The sequence below is a fragment of the Fundulus heteroclitus genome, unplaced genomic scaffold (genome assembly GCF_011125445.2).
Source record: "Fundulus heteroclitus isolate FHET01 unplaced genomic scaffold, MU-UCD_Fhet_4.1 scaffold_784, whole genome shotgun sequence".
Taxonomy (NCBI): domain Eukaryota; kingdom Metazoa; phylum Chordata; class Actinopteri; order Cyprinodontiformes; family Fundulidae; genus Fundulus; species Fundulus heteroclitus.
Window position 1 is genome coordinate 11,700 of NW_023397235.1, and position 18,694 is coordinate 30,393.

General features: G+C 41.8%; 1 protein-coding gene across 3 annotated transcripts in view; it reads left to right on the forward strand.

Annotated features, from left to right (window-relative positions):
* The first annotated feature begins 326 nt into the window (after positions 1 to 326).
* Positions 327 to 18,694, forward strand: part of LOC105929651 (siah E3 ubiquitin protein ligase 1) — a 30,980-nt gene continuing 12,612 nt past the window's right edge. Inside the window, exon 1 of one of the 3 annotated variants that reach the window (XM_012867505.3) lies at positions 327 to 504. Coding sequence is in view for 1 of the 3 variants with exons in the window: in XM_012867503.3 (XP_012722957.1) it covers positions 13,992 to 14,103 (112 nt within the window). In the remaining 2 variants the exon portion in view is untranslated. Of the gene's footprint in view, positions 505 to 13,093; positions 14,104 to 14,144; positions 14,265 to 18,694 lie in introns of those variants that run through there. The other 2 variants (XM_012867503.3, XM_036134270.1) reach the window with 2 other exon arrangements.

Consider the following 18,694-nt stretch of genomic DNA (forward strand, 5'->3'; position numbering starts at 1 on the left):
TTTTTTTGCATATTTATTTATTTTTTTGCATCTTTAATGTAGCCCTACCAGCATGCTGGGTCCCCCAGTGTCCCCAGCTCCTGACAATGCCCCTGGTTCTGTCTCAGCGCAATTGTGGAGTTTTTCATTCCCAGCCTTTTCATTACATTTAGTCAATCAGATCTGAATACACCTTTTTTTGGGCATATTTATGTATTTATTTATTTTTTTGTTTTTGCATCTTTAATGTTGCCCTGCCAGCATGCCGGGCCCCCCAGTGTCCCCAGCTCCTGACAACGCCCCTGGTCCGGTCTCAGCGCAGTTCGTGCAGCGCGCGCTCCCGACAGCAAACTTGAGTGAGCGCGCCCCGGCTGCTACTAAGCGCCTGGAGTCTGTCTGGGTCGGAGCTCCGATGTGTTCGCCGAGTCGACGGAGGAAAGACGACAAACAGGGACCTTGGACTCTGTCTCCTCGCCGTTCACCTGCCCAGTGACCCGCCGTGAGCCGAAGGAGCCGTCTTCAGAAGTAAGAGGGGGCTTTTAGCGAGCACAGCGCCTGGTTTTTTCGCAGCAGCCTCTTTCGGGTGAAAACAACAGCAGACGTTAGCTTCAGCGGTTAGCTCCGTGCTAACGCCGAGGAGCTGCTATCCGGTCAACGGGATACCGTTTATGCTCCGCAGTCCGGTGTCAAGCCCTTAAGCGAGAACCGCCGGTGTCAACAATGAGTGGAAGGCTGTTAGAAACACACCCGGGGGGCTCTGTTTGTGGTCTGGTGCTTCGCCGAGGTACGGATTGAGCTAACGGCTAACGGCTAACTGATCCTGGTTTACTGCAGGACGGAGGCCTCCGCTGTCTGTGATGGTGAGAGCACCGACCGGACCGGGCCGCCCAGGGCTACATACAGCGACCGGTCACAGGGTGTTGGCTCGGCTTCGGTGCTTTCCTCCCGTTGTGGGGTTTCCTGCGGCGAAGCTAACGAGCGACGCCGACCCGATCCACGGTTTATCGCCGTTGGCTGCAGCTGAGATTCGCGGCGACTGCGTGGGTCTGCAGCCTCTCCTGCATCACTTAGCATCAGGCTCACCGGGAGCACCTGTAGATGGAAATGCGTTAGGCTGCAAGCAAAGCTCCCTGGGGTGGGGTGGGGGGAAGAAAGAAATCAGAGATGTCAACGTGTTGATTTTAGTTTAAAGCGCCTGTGATCGGTAGGAGTGATGTTTGTTAAGGATGGTTGTTGTTCCACGCCTGTGTTTTTCAACCCGACGCACACTGGCCTGTTTATTTTAGATGCTTCCCTGCTTTAAGACCCGGTTCAGATTATCGCAGTTCAGCTAAAGTCTGTTATGGTCCGTTCCATGTGTCCTCGGTAGTCGGAATTCCCGACCTCAGGGTTTGAAAATGTAACTGGAACGACCCCCTAAAAGCAACAGGATGGTACCAGCCTTCGGCACTCATTGAGTAAAACCTCCTACTTTGACTGTTTTTAGCAGCTTTATGTTATTTATGTAACATTTAGTGAGTCGTACAGGTGCTGCCTTTCAGTGTTTGTCAGACTGGATGTTTCAGCTCTGTTTATTTGCATGAAATACCTTCTAGAGCAGCTTTACTGTCAATGTTATTGTTTTATCAACAGTGCTAGCGTCCATGTTTTTTTTCTTTCCTACTTTCCATAACGAGGGAAACTGGAACACAAAACGACTGGCGTCCAGAATCAGGGAAACATTTAAAAAAGCAGGACCAAGGTTAAAAAAAACACCCTAACTACATTTAACATAAATTCCTGTCAGTGTAACAATTGACTGGGCGTTAAACCTAATTTTAAGTTAAAGCAGAAAACGATATACATTTGTAGTCACCTGAAAAATATATACTAAAACATATGATGTGAGTGAAATCAAAGTATGTTCTGAACTGGATTTCATCTAGTTTGTGCACGTTACGAGCCTAGTTATATGCCTAATTTATATATTTATTCAACTATTCATTGTGTTACCATGAATTGGGATACATGGAATATCTGCATTAAGATTGTTTTTATCCCCCTAACTGATTTAAATGATGAGGTTTAAGCACAAAGTAGGTTCTCTGTTAGCAGCCATGATGCCCAGCAGTAGAACTGGAAGAGGAGCTTACAAAATTACAGTGTGTTGTTGTATTTCTCGACTGGATAGTCAGCCTTGCAAAGCACTTTCAAGTTGCTGCCTACGTGACTCCTTCCAGTAAAATTAACACAGGAGTAGTCGTGGCTGAATTTGCTGTTTTTTTTTTTTTTTTTTTTTTTTTTTTTTTTTTTTTTTTTTTTTTGGTAGCAACTGAATAAAAGACAAACTGTGACCGCCGAAGCACAAAGTGTGCATAACTGCTGGTTATTAAGGCTGAAGTTAGCATCTGATTTACAGCATTACATTTTTTTTTAAGTAATCTGAACTACATTGTGTTCTCTGTAGTTAAAAATCTGAATTAATTCCACTGAACAAACCTTATCTGGATCAATTTACTCTAGAGATGCACTACCTGTATTTAAGCGGGCGTATACTTTTTAACACTTTTTCACATTTTTAATTCATTCAGTTGTCTCTGTAAAGTGGAACTGCGTTGCTTGGTCTGAATTCCTAGTTATTGCTGCCCCACAGCCCCTCCTTTACCCCCGTTCTGAGCTTCGTCTGAGAGCAACTGGTTTCGGTGCGGTCTTCAAATGCAAAGGCGGCTTTTCACACCCCGTCCCTCTCCAGCTCTCAGAGCGGCCACCTCCACCCAGTTTGGCCATTTCTCTACTGCGCTGTTTGACTGTGTGATAAATTGTGTGGGTTAATACTACAGATGAAAATAACATCTTGATATTTTTAGGCCAAATGCCGATGTGAAAGATGCAACGATTCAGTTTTTTTCCTATATGATACCTGGGTTGAGTAAATTGGTACGATTGCCGATACCGATCGGATGCTACTGTTGAATGAATGAACCGCATACCTAGCCATGTGAGAGAAATTACCAGGCTTTACATAAACATTGTTTAAAAAACAAAAAGGGTTTGCATGTTCTTTAGCGTGGTGCTTTTGGAGGTGCTTATTTAAGTTTGTGGTGTTGAAATGATCAACTTTATCACCACCCATCACAATTTTCACGTTGCAGACATTGCATGTTGCAGTCGGACTTGTTGGTGTATCAAGTGATAGAAATTACTGGATCGGTGCATCTCTAGCCGATATATACAATGTTTTTATTTTCTTAAAGTAATTATAAGAAGGCGTCCCTGAATCAAAGTTTTGTTCCAAATGTCTCACAGGCACATTTTTAACAAACAGCTGTAGATAAATATGAGAAATAGCTGAAAAATAACATAAATGTATAATTATAAAGCAACAAAGACATATAGTGTCATCTTGTATATCTTTTTTTTTTTTATCTCTATTTTTAAAGTCTCAATATATTGCCCAGCCCCAGCAGAATATTTTGACTCATCCACTTGTAGCTTCGGCGTGTCCTCCGGCTTAGACCACAAAATCACAGCCAGAAATTAAAATGGTGGCTTCACATGATTGGTTACCTGGGGGTATTGGCCGATGTTGTTCTTTTATTGTCATCTGTGCTATAAGTACAACTTGACTTATATTGATAACAGATATGTATTTCCATGATGCTCTTTGTGTTTTTGTTTTTGGGGGTCAACGCATTTAAATGTTTCCCCTTAAACCACCCAGGTGTTGCTTTAGCACTCTGATTCATGTCTTTGTTCTGCTGGAAGGTGAACCTGAAATACATCCCCCACAGCATGATGCTGATGGATCTGATAGTGCTCTGCGGGAAGATTTGGATCTATTTTTCTAACCTCACCCTGACTTGTACTTCTCAAAGACTTTGTCCCTGACTTGTTTGAAGCGCTCCTTGGTCTTCGTGGTGCGATGAATTTAGTTCAGTGGTGCTGTAGCCTCTGGGGCCTTTCAGGAAAGCTGTTTATTTTTGACACATCATGTGACACTTGACTTCATTTCACTAATTATAGGACTTTAGCAGATTATTGGTTGCACCAGAATTTAGAGCTTCGGGGGTTTCATAGCAAAGGAGGTGGATGCAGATGACGCGCTTCTGTATTTTTATTTTCATTTGTGCTGATATAGAAATTTTTCTCTTGTCTTGGATCCATAATATCTGAATACATTTCAATAAACAACTATTTAGATAAGTTCAAAATCTGACCTTAATCTAAAATTAAAAAAAACATACAAATTTGATAAATTCAGTTATTGAATTTGCACCAAAATACATCATTGCAGGCTGCTAACATCACAAATCAATACTTTATTGATCCCCTTTAAAGCCTAATGAGCCTCTGAAAGACCAATCTGTTCTGAGCAGTTATGCTGGTGAAGATTCTCAGTCATCCAGGCCATGATGAATCCAAAAAAGGTTTAAAATAAAACAAATGGACTTCTAATCTGAAGCTGAAGACGTTTCGCTTCCCATCCAGGAAGCTTTTTTCAGTCTGGAGTAATGTGGAGATCCAAGATTTATAGACCTGCCGACGAGGCCTCGTTAGGGCTTAGATTCACATGTATGACACAGTTATAAACTTGATTTCTGCTAAATTTCACCCCAACTCACACTTCAATGCATGTGACCACAATATTTCTCCTGAGCGACAGGCTAACGATGAGCCTAATGATCCGTTCCAGGTGAATCTACATGTGAATCTGAGCTCTATAAAGCTGGGATCTCCACACTATTCCAGACATTTTGAACTGAGAAAGCTTCCTGCTGGATGGGAAGAGAAACGTCTTCAGCTTCAGATTAGAAGTCCAGTTGTTCTATTATTATTTTTATTTTATGTTTTTTGTTAAGCTAAGACGGCACACAAAGATGTAGTTTTCATTTCTGTTTCAGTTTTAATTCTCAATAGATTCTCTTTTTTAAGGTAGCGTGGAAATTTATCTCAATTATTAAATTATGAGAGTGATATTAAAAGGTCAGCGTGTTTAATAATTAATGGGATGTTTTTGTGTCATGGTTATGTGTGTGTGTGTGTGTGATTCTTTGCCTTACAGTTTACATCCGTTTCATTCACTGATGGTTTCCATGAAATAAAGCACATTCCTATTGAAGAAAAAAAAAAAAAAAGTGGGAGAAAGACATGTTGCTCCATGTTTTTCTGAGTCCAATTGTTTCAGGAGGAATTCAGGCCAGCTTTTGGTTCTTTGTTGTCGTCTGAGGTTACACATCGACATCCATCATCAGACATTTTTTGGGCTGATATCCATCATGGTTGTAAGACAGAAGGGGAAACTTCAAGCTGAAGGAAGGAAATGTTGAATAACGCTCCGGGGGACCAGTTCTGTCCAGAGTTGGCTGATCTGCAGACCTGCAGCCAAATAGACGTTTAACATGCTGTGTAATTAATTACCGACATGCAGCTCAGCCTATGTGACAGCGTCCATGTAGAGAACCAGAAAGGCACTCCTTCATTGCCAGTTGCACTTATTTTATTTTGAAAATAAAAAGCAAAAAGACTTCCTTCTCCTCTCCCTAACTCTGTCCACTACAAACGCATTCCTGTGAGCAGGTACGGTTTGGTCAGCATTGATTTGTGGTTCAGTGATTTAGTTCTTCTATTTGTTTCCTGCATCATATGATCCAGTGAGCACTAAATCTGACTGGATTGTTGCATTCCTGAGAGGTTTACCTTTCTCCTGCTCTGAGGACCAAACTCCTGCTCTGGTTGGTATGCGTCCTTTCAATGAACTGCTGGACGCTAAGAGCTGCCCCCCGCCCTCCTGCTCGGCCTGTGGTTATCTGCTCCTCCCATTGTAACGTTGATCCATCTAAGTTTGGATCTTTGCACCTTGAACTGTGTGTTTTCATGATTCCCCATGCGTCGTCCCAGTTTAAGCTAACCACCCCTGGAAAGTCAGCTGGACAAAACCGGTCTGAAGTAATTTCCCCCTGGGATCATTAAAGTATGTCTGAATCTGAAGGGTTTATAGTTTCAGATGCTTGTTGTGTTTGGTTGTGATGCACACCGTGCTGCGTGTAAATGAAACAAAGTTCTGCTGGATACCATTTCTACAGCGGACTGAGGATGGAAGCACAGGAAAAGTTTCTGCTGCGTCTTAATCAACAGACGGTCGCTGACGTAGAGCAAGGTCCCGTTCCACGGATCCACTGGTTTGTCTCAAGACGCGGGGAATCCGTTGTGGGATGACGCAGCTTCACTGAAGTGACGTAGTTTGCCTTCAGATTATCTCTAACGACTCAGGATCACTGACTGGAGCTGCATGATTGCAGATAAAAATTATAATTAGATACTACTTATTATACCGTGAGAGACCCACATTCTTTGTACTATTTTTTTTTTTCTTTTCTTTCTTTCATTACCGTTACACAATGTTCCCTCTCCTCTCTGTGAGCTTTGCCATGTTAGCCACTAAAAATGCTGTGGCTACCTGGCGGAGACTAGACTTCGCTAGGCGCTCAACTAGCTCTTTAAAGGTATACTATGCAACCGGGGTTGATTTTCCAGTGAGGCTCCCCCCAGAGGGCGAAAGTAAAAGTGCACTGTCGTAAAGATGCTCAGCTATTCTGGTTTCTCCGTCAAGCCAGGCGCGGTTGTTTTGAGCTTAGCTGCCACGGCCGCCGTGGTAGCGTCTCGCCAACGTAAAAAAATAAATAAAAAATAAATAATAATAATAAAACTCGATATGCTTGCATGTTCATTTGACGTTAACACGCGGTTCTTTGTTGTTGCTTTCGCGCGTGCATATAGTGAATGGCAGGGCAAAAACACATGGAGTTCTCGCCGTAAAGCGAGACTTCTGTGGGTGCGGGCCGAGGGCTCCTGCAATTGCAAGTACGGTATTTCCCCCACAGACCACCAGGGCGGCCGAGAAAACCTTTGTTCGACCTGAAATGACTCATTTAATCATCCAAAACGGTATGGAACACATTAATTAACTGAAAAATGTTGCATAGTATGCCTTTAAACTTGATAGTATACATCCCCTGCTTTGTCAAACTAGCTATATGTATGAATTTGTCAAAAAAATGTAGGAAATTGCTGGACTGTGAAGTCGGCAAACAGCCCGTCTGGCTCACAGTCTGCGCCCAGAGTCTGTGACGCTGGCTAAAACATCTCACTGATCTTCAATGTTTTGTTTTTCCCCCGGATGTTTAAGTTTGTTGTATTGTAGGTCATGCTGGAGCTTTTGCCTCGCGCTACAACGGCTTTGTGAGATTGTTTGTTTGTTGCGGTCTTGCTTTGCAATGTTTCTGATGTAACGTATTTGCACACAGCGGGCATGTTGTGATTAAATATTGGTTTAGCCACGGTGCCAGGTTCAGTGCAGCGCCTCTGCTAGCTGGCTGCTAACCGTGGAATTGATTTCTAGACCGGAAACGGATCTCATAATGAGGGCCGTAGTAACTCCATAAAGCTGGGAACTCCTCACTACTCCAGACATTTTTAATCGAGAGAGCTTCCTGGATGGGAAGCGAAACGTCTTCAGCTTCAGAATAGAAGTCCAGTTGTTTTTATTTTTTAATCTTTTTTGGACCGATCATGACCTGGATGACTAAGAATCCTAACCAGCAAGTAGGGCTGGGTGATGAATCGATTCTATCGATTAATTCCAATTTGCAATTTATGAAGATTTAACTCTTGGGAAATCAAGGTTGTTGTTTTTTTCTCCATGTAACTATAAATATCAGTTCTGAAAGGGAAACTTGTTTTGGTAAAAGCTTGCAATGTTGAATATATGTTGAGGAAAACACATTGTGGAAATGCTCTAAAGAGGAAACTTTTTTTTTTTTTTTACCCTAAGCTCAGGATTTCTGCTACATGTATTTATGCACTCAGAGCAGAGAGGAGACCTGCTCTGTTTTCACATTGCAAATATATAACGCAAAGCTGCTGATGATTCCGCCCTGGATTACAAAGATGGATATAAATATAATTAATATAGTTTTTAATCTAGTCTCTTTTTTTTCTCTCTCTGAAACTGTTGCACTAATTACCTAATTACCACACACCTTGAATAACTTATTCACCTGGTGAGTCGTGTGTCCCTCTGATTACGATGTTTTTGGTAAAATTAGATGTACATCGTGTGGATTCAGGCAATGCATAGATTTCATAAAGTAATGTTTACGTATGTTATATTTTAATGACGGTGGCCCTCAGGCAACATGATTGAAAAAAAGTATGTTTTAAAAAATTTGGTAAATAGAATCTGAATTTTTAAGCCATATATTGCTCAGCCCTAGGGTCCTGTTCCAACATGTTGGCGCCTCATTGATAGGTTTCAGACGGGCGTCCCATCAACAATAATACAAGCTGAATCTAGAAACATGCTAGCTGTTATTAGCTGGAAGCACACGCTATCCACGCCCCGATGGGTCGATGCATTGGTCAGAGTGGAGAAACGGCACCTGAAGTCTGGACGTGGTGCACATCCAGGAGGAGGGAGAAGGATCTAATCTTGAGATTGACTGAAAAATAATTGGCTGTACTCTTTGTACCTGAGTATACTCTACACTTGTAGTACTAAATTGCTTTTTTTATGGGCAGCTGGCGATGTTTTGTAGACTTGATGTTGTGGTGCAGGAATAATTAGGAGTTTAAGGTAAAGATGGTTGAATAATGTTTAAGCCTTCAAAAGCACACTTGTCCTGCTGGATGCACTTCTCTGTGGTGAACCGAAAGCTGTTGTGCCTCACAGTCAAATGAGATTTCTCTGCGCCGTCGTGTTTGGACTAAAACGGGAAAGAGAGCTTTCAGTTTTTCTCTGCTGGGAAGGCCCTCCTGTCTGAACTGGGCTGGTTTCACTGAAAGCCGTCCGCTCTGTCCTAAGAAACCGACGGAAATCTTTCAAATGGTGCCTAGGTGTTAAATTTTGTTGCTGTTTTACATTTTTAAAACTATTTTATATTGTTCACACTTAATGTCACTTCTGTGAAAGAGGTCTTTATCTCAGTGGGTCTTTCATCACATTAAAAAAGGTTTAATTGAATAAAATGTTTAGAGGATGCAACACAGAGATTGTTATAAATCTTATAGTTTTGAGTAGAGAGACCAACAAAGATTCACTCTAGGAGAGATTGATTTTGTGCTTTACTTCAGTAATATTCAGGTCTAACCTTTCCTCCTGCCCACTGATACACTGAGGATCAGAGTATGTATAGTAAGAATTAAAATGTTAACATCTGGGCCAGGTTTTAAATACTGCTCTGGGGCACATCTAAGTATTTTGCTGTGCGGTGTAACATGTTTAATCTGATGTGCGGATGAGATCTAGCCTGGCAGATTTTCCCTGTGATATCTTCATCGCAGATGAACGTTTGATGTAATCAAAGCAGTTTTCTGCCTTTTGTCGGCTCCTTACATCCCAGCGTGAGACGGTAAGTGAAAAGGGCAGCAGGCGTCGTTTCATATGGAAATGTGAGCACGTGCTCTCCTCACCCCCAGCCCGCCGGTCCCCTCGCCTCAGGCCCCGTGTGCACACAACGACGGGTTTTGGTTAAAACAACAGTTCTGTTGTGTTTCAGCTGTTTGTCTTCAGCACGACGCACGCTTTCTCTGACAACGGCACGATTTATAAACTGGTTTCAGGATGGAAAGATTCAGCTCTCTGTCATCTTTTACAGGAAAAACCTGAATCGGCCCACAGGGGGAAGCCCTGCATTCGGTAGAAACCGGTCGCGTTTCCATCAACGTTTTATAAATGCGCATTTTGAAGTATTGCACCAGAAGGGGTCGGTGGAAATGGCAAAATTCGAATTAACTCACTAAATTTCGCAAAAAAAGTCTTTTTTATACGCTCACTTGAGGTGGTTTCCGACTTTTTTGAAAAACTGTAAATACGCTAAAGAGGAGATGGAAACGCATTTGTCAAATCAGCTCTGACGTAGCAAACGTTTACCTCACAGGACTGATCCGCTGTTTCTTCTGCCGCTGGCGTCTCGTAAAAAACGCACAAAAACATGAAGCAACAACAGATTGTGGACCGACGAAGAGACGTGAGCATTTCTAAGCCTGATCCGTAAAACAAACAAAAATAAACTCGGCACATCTACTAAAGCCTCGCTGACCTGTGGTCCGTGCTAGTTAGCAACAGCTACTTCCTGTCTATTACAGCCAACGCATGACGACGTTACGCCGTGCGTCTCCTGGTTGATTCGCTACAAACCAGTAAATGGAAAAACGTCTGATGCTCATTTCTCTTTTTTGCGATATTTTAAAAGTTCATTCGAAATTTGCATAAAGACAGGATGGAAACGCAGCTACTGAAGATGACCGGTTTAAAACCCACGGCGTTCAGTCACCTGAAGCAACTTAAACATCTCAGTTCCTGCTTTTCTGAACGTTTATTTAGTGGTGGAAACTTTATAAGCTTGGAGCTTTGTGTTGAGTTTCAAAGAACATGCTGCCTACTAGTGGAATTGGTAGGGAATTGCGCTGTTTTTAGCGCTTTCTGGCGTTCAGAGATCATCAAACATCTTCGTGTAGACGTGTAGACAGAAACTGAGAGACAATTCAGTTTTTAATGGATCGTTGTCATGAGCAAAGGGCTTCAGTGCATCGTCACTTCTTGTTTCTCTTACCGAACCCCCGCTCAAGGATGTTTTTATTAGAGGGACAGATTAAAGACGCTTAAAATGTAAATTACCCGTCTTCCTACCCCCCCCTCTTCCTCTTTGTAAACTTCCTGGCTGGAGGTGATGAAGTGTTTGAGTCGCTGCTGATGAACTGCAGCCCGGTGCAGATGGCTCATTGTTGTTTCCCTCGGCCTGCCCCTTTAATGACACACTTCATGCAGGGGCCAGTTTCACCGCTGCTGTTTTTTTTATAGCTCACAGTTGGCATGTGGGACGCAGCAGGGTCTCTTTGTGTCTACGTTTTTTTTTTTTTTTTTCTGGCTGTATCATTGTTGATGTCGTCTGGTCATAATGTGACCAGCTGTAGCGAGACGGTTTGTGAAGCGAATCCAGCGGCTCAGATCAGAAATCATCGCTTCTTTGGGCAGAATGACGACATGTTACACGAACAAAGTCGTAGAGACTGTAAAAACTGTTTGGATTTAAAGATCGTGACCAGAGCTCAGCCTCGGAGAACAGCAGGAGACCCAAAATGTGATGACAGATTGTTCATCTGTGCGTTCAACACAGCCAGTGACTTTTAACCCTGTAGGGTAATTGACCATGTAAACCGGAATAAATTAAATGTATCAAGGTGTATATGCTCCATGTGTTTCGTTATATCAGTCGAGTGAGGGCGCCTAAAATCAGCAAACTGGGGTCAGCTGCAGTGATGGTGGATGCAATCAGTGGGCAATACCAACTATATGTATAAAGGAAGCACCAAAAATGTCTAATAAAAGCCTCAAACCAGCTGTGAGCATCTGAAGATTGGCTGAAAACACCAATATTACTCAACACGGATTATTTGCCATTTAGTCCTCTCTGATGTTAATAATGTGCAAAATGCAATGATGATATTCAGATAAGAATGCAGACACAGATTGGGCTATACCCTGGGTGTGATGACAAATGATTGATAGCATATTAATTAATTAGGGATGCACTGATATGAAAATTTGGGCCGATGTCGATTTCCAATATTAATAATGCCGTTATGCCCGATAACCGCATTATATATATATATATATATATTCTATATATATATATTCTATATATATATATATTTTATCTATATATATATATATTATTTATATATATATATATATATATATATATATATATATATATATTACGTTTCTGTGATGGTTAGATTTTGTAAAAGTTTCTACTGACTGAAAACTATTATACCTTTTTGAATGTGTTGTATGGTCTAGACTTTTTAACTATCTCTGCTTCATTTAAAAACCCAAAATGCATCACTGTTACTTTAACATGACCAAAGGGCAACTAGATGGAAATAATAATAATCGGTTGTTATTATCAACCCAGTTTTCCTTACCGGACCGATACGTTTAAAACATGGCTACCATTGGCCGATACCGATGTTAATGCCGATATATCGCGCATCCCTAATATTAAGAGCAAGATGGCCGAGAGCACGCCCAGCAGATAAATGCCGTCTCTTGCTAACAAAATTAGAGTTATGAGTTACTTCTTCACTAGACACGTTCCTCTGACAGGTGATGCTGTTTTGCTGGGTTTTTATCCTTTGCAAAAATGCGCATAGAAGGCGACGGGTGAGCAGGGGAGGTGAAATGGCTGCAGGGTTGCAGCTGTAGGGGAGGTGGAGAGAGGCGTGGCGTGTCACATCTGGTTTTGGTCTACAGACGGCGCTCAGGCCCCACCTAGTGGTGAAAAATTGCTGATTGCTCCTTTAAAGAATCTGCTGCTGACAGCTCGGATACCACAGCGGGCCTTTACTCTGCGTCCTGATGGTTCAGGACTATTTTGGGCTTCGGCCAGTTGGTGATTGTGTTAGATTTGATTGTCTCTATCACGTTTGTCCACTTAAAACGCTGGTCGCTTAAATTAGCCTTGACTTTTATTTATTTATGGTAGAGTTCCCTCCATTCGAATCCGTCACTGAAAAACTAAGAGACATTTTTGCTGCCCTTTTGCTCTATGTGGAGCCCATGGTGTTTTTCAGTTTCAGTCAAAGCTGCTTGCTCTGGTTGGTTTAGCTCAGATTTGTGCGCAGGAACAAGAGATGGAACAAGCAAACATCTGAAATTCCTGCAACGGTCCCAAGAGGGTAACAAAATCCAAAAAGGAGTCTTGTTTTTCGTGGGTGTGAGAACACCTCGTTTCCTATTTGAGCCGGTTACTGTAGCAAGAGGCAGAAAGGGAGACGACCTGGACAGAAGGAAAGGGAAAAGCAGCGAGAAAGTATGGTGTCAGTGAGGGCAGCTGGTGGTAGAGCCTGCAGCGAGACGAAGACTGAAATCTGACACTTGCACAACCAGCATTGGGCGAAGGGAGGGGAGGGGGGGGGTGGAAGAGAGAAAGTTAGGGGAAAGGGGAAAATATGCAGGATTTAAGCTGACATAACCGTGAAAGGAAGTGCTCAGGAATGGGATTGGGGGGGGAAGACGGTGACAAGCGAAGTAGGAGTCCAGTTGGTGTTGTGGAGGAGAAAGCCGTCTCTGTTGGGCGAGGAGTTGTAATCGGGGGACAGGGAAGGGCGCCAGTGAGCATGCTCCGTTCGCACTGACATTGGATGCCAGCTCAGTTTAGCTCGCACACACAAGCAGGCAGCTGCAGGGACACCTAACTCACTGCAGGGGACAAAAAGATCACCGGCAGGATAAAAACAAGACCAGGACTCTGCTCCAGACTTTCCCATCTGTTCCTCCCAGGACACCCAGAGCTCTGAGCGCCGGTTTCCCCCGCCTGTAAAGGGTCGTTCCTGTAGAAACGGCTTTTATTTTTTTATTTTAATTTTTTTAGAAATGGCTTTTTGGAAATCATGTGTCTGTTAGACTCTGCAGCAGAGGAGGGCAGAAGAGTTGTTGAAAATCTGGCAGGAGGAGGAGAGACGGTGGAACTTGGACACGGATAGGTGCTGGAGGAGATGTAATGAGTTGGCTGCACTGCTTCAGTCTGTCGGATGTTTTTTTTTTTTTTTTTTTTTTTTACTCAAACAAAAATGAAACCTGTCCTGTGAGATGTTCCTGTTTTAGTTTCACCGATTCCTGACAGCCAGGTTGGATGGGAGCTCCTCTCACTCATCAGCTGCTCTTCCCAAACACTTACCTCACCAACAGGATTTTCTTTTTTTTTTTTTCTTTTTTTTATTTCACTCTCAGCCCTGCTTCTGCCTCCTGATCCGACGTTTGTTTTTTTTTTCTCCTGACTGCTAAGGATCCCGTTCCTGTTGCGTGGACACCGTCTTTGTTTCTTTACTACAACAGCGCCTGGATCGTCACGGCCTTCCCGTACTGGGGAGTGGGAGGAAGAAACGTGAGCCCGTGTTTGGGGCAGCGGCAGCGGCGCGTAATGGTTTGTGTAGAAAAGGCCGGAGTAATGTGGCACGGGGGGGCTGCATGAATGTCTGCGGTGAAATCCAAGCCAGCAAGCCAAGCTCCACATTCTCCACCCTGGAATTCCCTGTTCAGACTCTTCCCGTGTGTGGCCGCGAGGAGCGTCCGCTCGACTGAAGGTGAGCGGGCGCGAAAGCGGCGCGTCTCGCTGATTTTTCGCCGCTGTGTTTTTGCAGCTGTGCCGCTGAGGTTGGGGGTGCAGAGCGGCGATTTCCTGCTCTGGGTTGAGCTGTCGGTGTTGGTGACGGCTTCGTGAATTCAGGCTGTGTGCTGGCTGTGGGTGAGAACAGAGGGCTCTTTAAGCTGCGTACATTATGTTTCTCTGTGTGTGTGTGTGTGTGAGAACACCGACTCCAGAGTAAGTGGGCCACGAGTTCAGAACAAAGAGCGACATGTTTGTGTCGGAGCCCACCCCACTCATCCAGCTCAGTCCATCTTCTGCCTCCATCCATTTCCTTCCTTCCCTTCTCCTCTCCACTGCCACCGTGAACGTTAATTACGCCAACCTGTTATTGTTTTCGTAGAGATTGTATGATTCAGAAAGCCATAAATGATCCTCATCAGATCTTTAAATTTAAAATACATTAGAAAGTGGCCTGTCACACATCAACAGTGTTCCTACACCAGGAAATGTTTTATCCTTTGAGTCTTGTGTAAGTATCGGAAGCAAGAGTGAGGAAATGGTTGTTTAATCAAGACACTTTTTTTTATTTTTTTTAATCTCTGCATTTTCTATGGGAACAAAAGTCTGATAATGCTAAATAGCAGAGTGGCTTTTCTTTATCTATAATACATTGATATGCTAAATCTTAGAAGTTTACAACACAGTTTGCAGCTGGACTCACAAACAAGAAAGAGCCTTTTCTGCCTGTTTTGTCTCTGCAGAACTTTAAATTCAGGTTGAACTAGGGCAGGACGATGTAGAGAAAAAGAAAAAGCATATCGATAAAATAGAAATCATATTGATCGGTATCGATAATTATCAACAAATTGAAAACGTGTATATATAAAGTGCAGCCCTGGCCATTTTATGCTGTTGCTTGGCAACCTATTTTTAGATACAGAACACGCAAACACTGAATTCAAACTCAACCTTTATTCAACCAACTTTTTACCAAAACTAAAAGTTTTTAAAAGATAACAAAACATGTGCTCGCTGAACTCTTTGAAGGGGACGGAGCTGGGTTCCTGGGTCTGCGTTGTGATTGGTTGGGAGGATGTAATGATGTAATATTAACCTACATGTCTAAAATGCAACAGGAAGGAATACTTTTGTTCTTTTGAACTTTTTATTGGGCTTTTTTTTCCTATTGTCGATATACGTCTGTCGATCGATATATATTGTTATTGAATTAGCGTCCAGCCCTAGGTTGAACTGGATCAGTAGTTCTTAAACAGGGTCTGAATAACCAAACAAAACATTCAAACAGCACTTTTTAGATTAAAATTAAGACACCAAATGACAAACTGAGTTTTAAAGAATTTGGATTTACTGAAAAAATAAAAATAAAAACCTCCTTTTTATTATTTGTCAAGTTAGATTTGGAGATTTTGAAAGGAACCTGATCTAAGTTTGTCCAAATGCCAAAAAAATATGTCGCTGGACCAAACGGGGCGGGGCGATGTGACCTAAAAATGTAATCCCCCCCCCCCAACAATACATCCAATTTACGTCTTTAATTGATTTTTTTTTCTTAAAAAAACGAAACAAATTAGAAACAACAAGGAAATCATTCAAATAAACTTTTTATTTGACACAAAAAATGGATAAAAACGAGATGAATTTTCTTACTGGGCTGGAAGTGCAAACCTTAGAATAAGGCAAAATAAATAAATGGTTCTGCTTGAACAAAGATGAGTGTCCCTATTGTGATTAATAGTGCAATATCTTGCCTTTTCACAAAACTCACAGCAGCTGCCTGCGCCTGAGAGACAGCGCTGAGCAACAGCAGCTATCGTGAGATAGTAGACAGATTACTGCTTTCATGTGAAGCTATTAAATCAGCCAAAACACAGGAAAAAAGTCACTAGATTTGTTTCTAGTCAGTTTTTTGAATAAAAGTTGCCAGACACTGGATGTCGTCTCTATATTTCCTTCTCTAACAGCGCAGTAGCCATCAGTAGCTTCATTCAGTAGCAGTTTTACGATGCAGGAGCTGGAGTAGGCTTTGTTTTTGTTTTGTTTTTCAAAATAAAGTACATTTTAACATGTCATGATATTTAGATTCATTTTAAACACTGATTATGATTAGAATAAGTGCACAAATATGACTTAGCTATGCTATATCACTTGCTTTACATTGTTTTAACATATTTTTTAATTGATTCTGAAGGTGTGGCGGCTTTTATTTTGGTGTGGAGCTGCGCCACGATCAAATGCATATAGCAGAAAACCTCGTCTTATGGTAAAGTTTCCTCTTTATAGTATTTCCACAATATGTTTTCCTAAACATATATTCAACGAAACAATTTCCCCTTCCAGGACTGAAATTCTTGATTTATTTATTTTTTTCTCCAAAAAGGAACTCTTCATAAATTGCAAATTCAAATTAATTAATAGAATCAAAGTATCGCCCAGCCCTAGGACCAAACTACCAAAATCAGGAGCCCATTTCAGCAGAGAGTTATTTAATTAGCTGTGGATCCTACAGTTAATACAACTGACTAGTACTATTCAAGCAGGTTCAGAGTTGATCTACTCAGAGGTCCAGAATTTCACAAAAATGTGTAGATTCTTATAATCCCCATGTTTAACTCATTATTTAACAAAATGCTAAAGTAGAAGCCCAGAAGCAGTTTGTAGAAGAGCTCAGCCCAGATATGTTAACCCTAGACAGGAGTCGTTTCCTCTTGCAGAGGTCGTTGTGATTTTTCTCTGATTTGTTGAGGTTCTTCCTGATGCTCCATTCAAACTAAAGGGAAGTTATCCAGACTCTGCCTCTTTTTAAATATTTATCCATTGTGAAGATACAGAAGAATAACCAAAACTGGTTTTGAAAATACTCGACAACTTGTGTTGACTCTTGAAAAGTTGTTTAGATTAGGTTTTTAATAATATAAAAAATCACGTGACAGCCAATGTTTTGGGTAAACATTGCTGACGTCAGTTCTGATAAATCCACGTTTTTCCTCCCTCCTCTTTCTAATTTATGTTCTCCGTGACCTTTACTGTCTTCTGCTACATCACCGGCCTCCCTGGTGGTCATCTGCTGCAGGGAAACTTCCTCAAGCAGACAGAAATCAAAACACTTGCAATTTAAGTCAGCAACTGTTGCATTCCCAACCATCCTTTGCACTATTAATATTCCAAACAACAACAGTGTGATGAATAGGGATGCACGTCATATCAGCTTTAATTTTATTTTATTTTTTTAATATAAGTAATGCTGGGCAGATATTAACAACCGATGTTTATAGAGAGAAGCCAAACGTAGACAGTAGAAGAAGAAAAAGACGGAAGTGTCCGACCGTTGTCCATTTATCGTTATCGAGGTGAACTGCTCAATATGTCGGGATATTGATTTTAGGACATATCCCCCAGCCTTAGAGCATAGTTTTCAGTCTTTTACAAATATTTGACCATCACAGAAACGTAAATGTAAAACATACACACAAACATACATCAGTAAATATCTGACATTAAAGCGGCAATAGTAACATTGGATATTGATATCGGCCCAAATTTTCATATTGTCGCATTCCCACCAATTAGTAATTTTTTTTTAAAAACCTATCCATATCTGTCCCTATAGAAAAACTGGGGCAATATTATCAACAGATGTTTAATTCCCTTTTGTGTGACAAGATGCTTTAGACAACAGCAGTATCAGTTAATTACTTTTTTTTTTTTTTCCATCGCTGAGATTTTAAAATAACTTTCCCTGTGAGGAAGGGGAACTACTTAGATTTCAGCTTAGTTGATGCAAACAACATGTTTCGACTTTTCCACTGGTGCAGATTTTGTTTATGTCTGACAGTAATGCCAAGTTCTGGATTCAGTCCTGCTGGGAGAAGCTGTTTGGAAAGCAAACATGTGTCCACCTAAGCTTTTTTCCTGTTTTGTTCAGAAACAAAGTGAAACGTGTTGATGGAGAAACTCGTGGCCTCTTCTGTTTATGGTTGACACATAATGACGCTTTACATCTGTATGAAGCTGTGGGCGTGAACGAGACTCTTCTTTGAAACGTCTTGCATCCGTTCATTGATCTGTAGAAAGATGTCGCGGTTTTAAAAGTTACATCACGGGTTGTGGAGCAGGATGTTTTGTTCTCTGAGCTGCAGGAGAGGAATCCAAAACCAGGAGGATCAACGCCAGCCTAGAAATTAGGGACGAACTATATGAAAATATGGGCTAACATCTGTTTCCAATGTTAATATTCCGGTTGTTGTTAATAACTGACATTGATTGATTGTTATTTGTGGTTTTATTCTATACACTTTCAACACAAATGAAAAAATAAATAATAATACATACACACATTGCAATGAAAACGGAGCATAAATGCTGCAGGCGTTGTGTCCGTACGTTTAATTTCTGCGCAGAACCGACATGCGTCAAGCATAAAGCAACCATTAAGTTGTGGGATTCAAACCGGGGAACATGCAGTCCTCTTAGGACTTTAGCGCCCTGCTCTATCCTCTGCGTTACCACTGCCCACGCCGTCCAGGATCTATACGGACATGTTAAAATATAACTAACATCGGCTAATA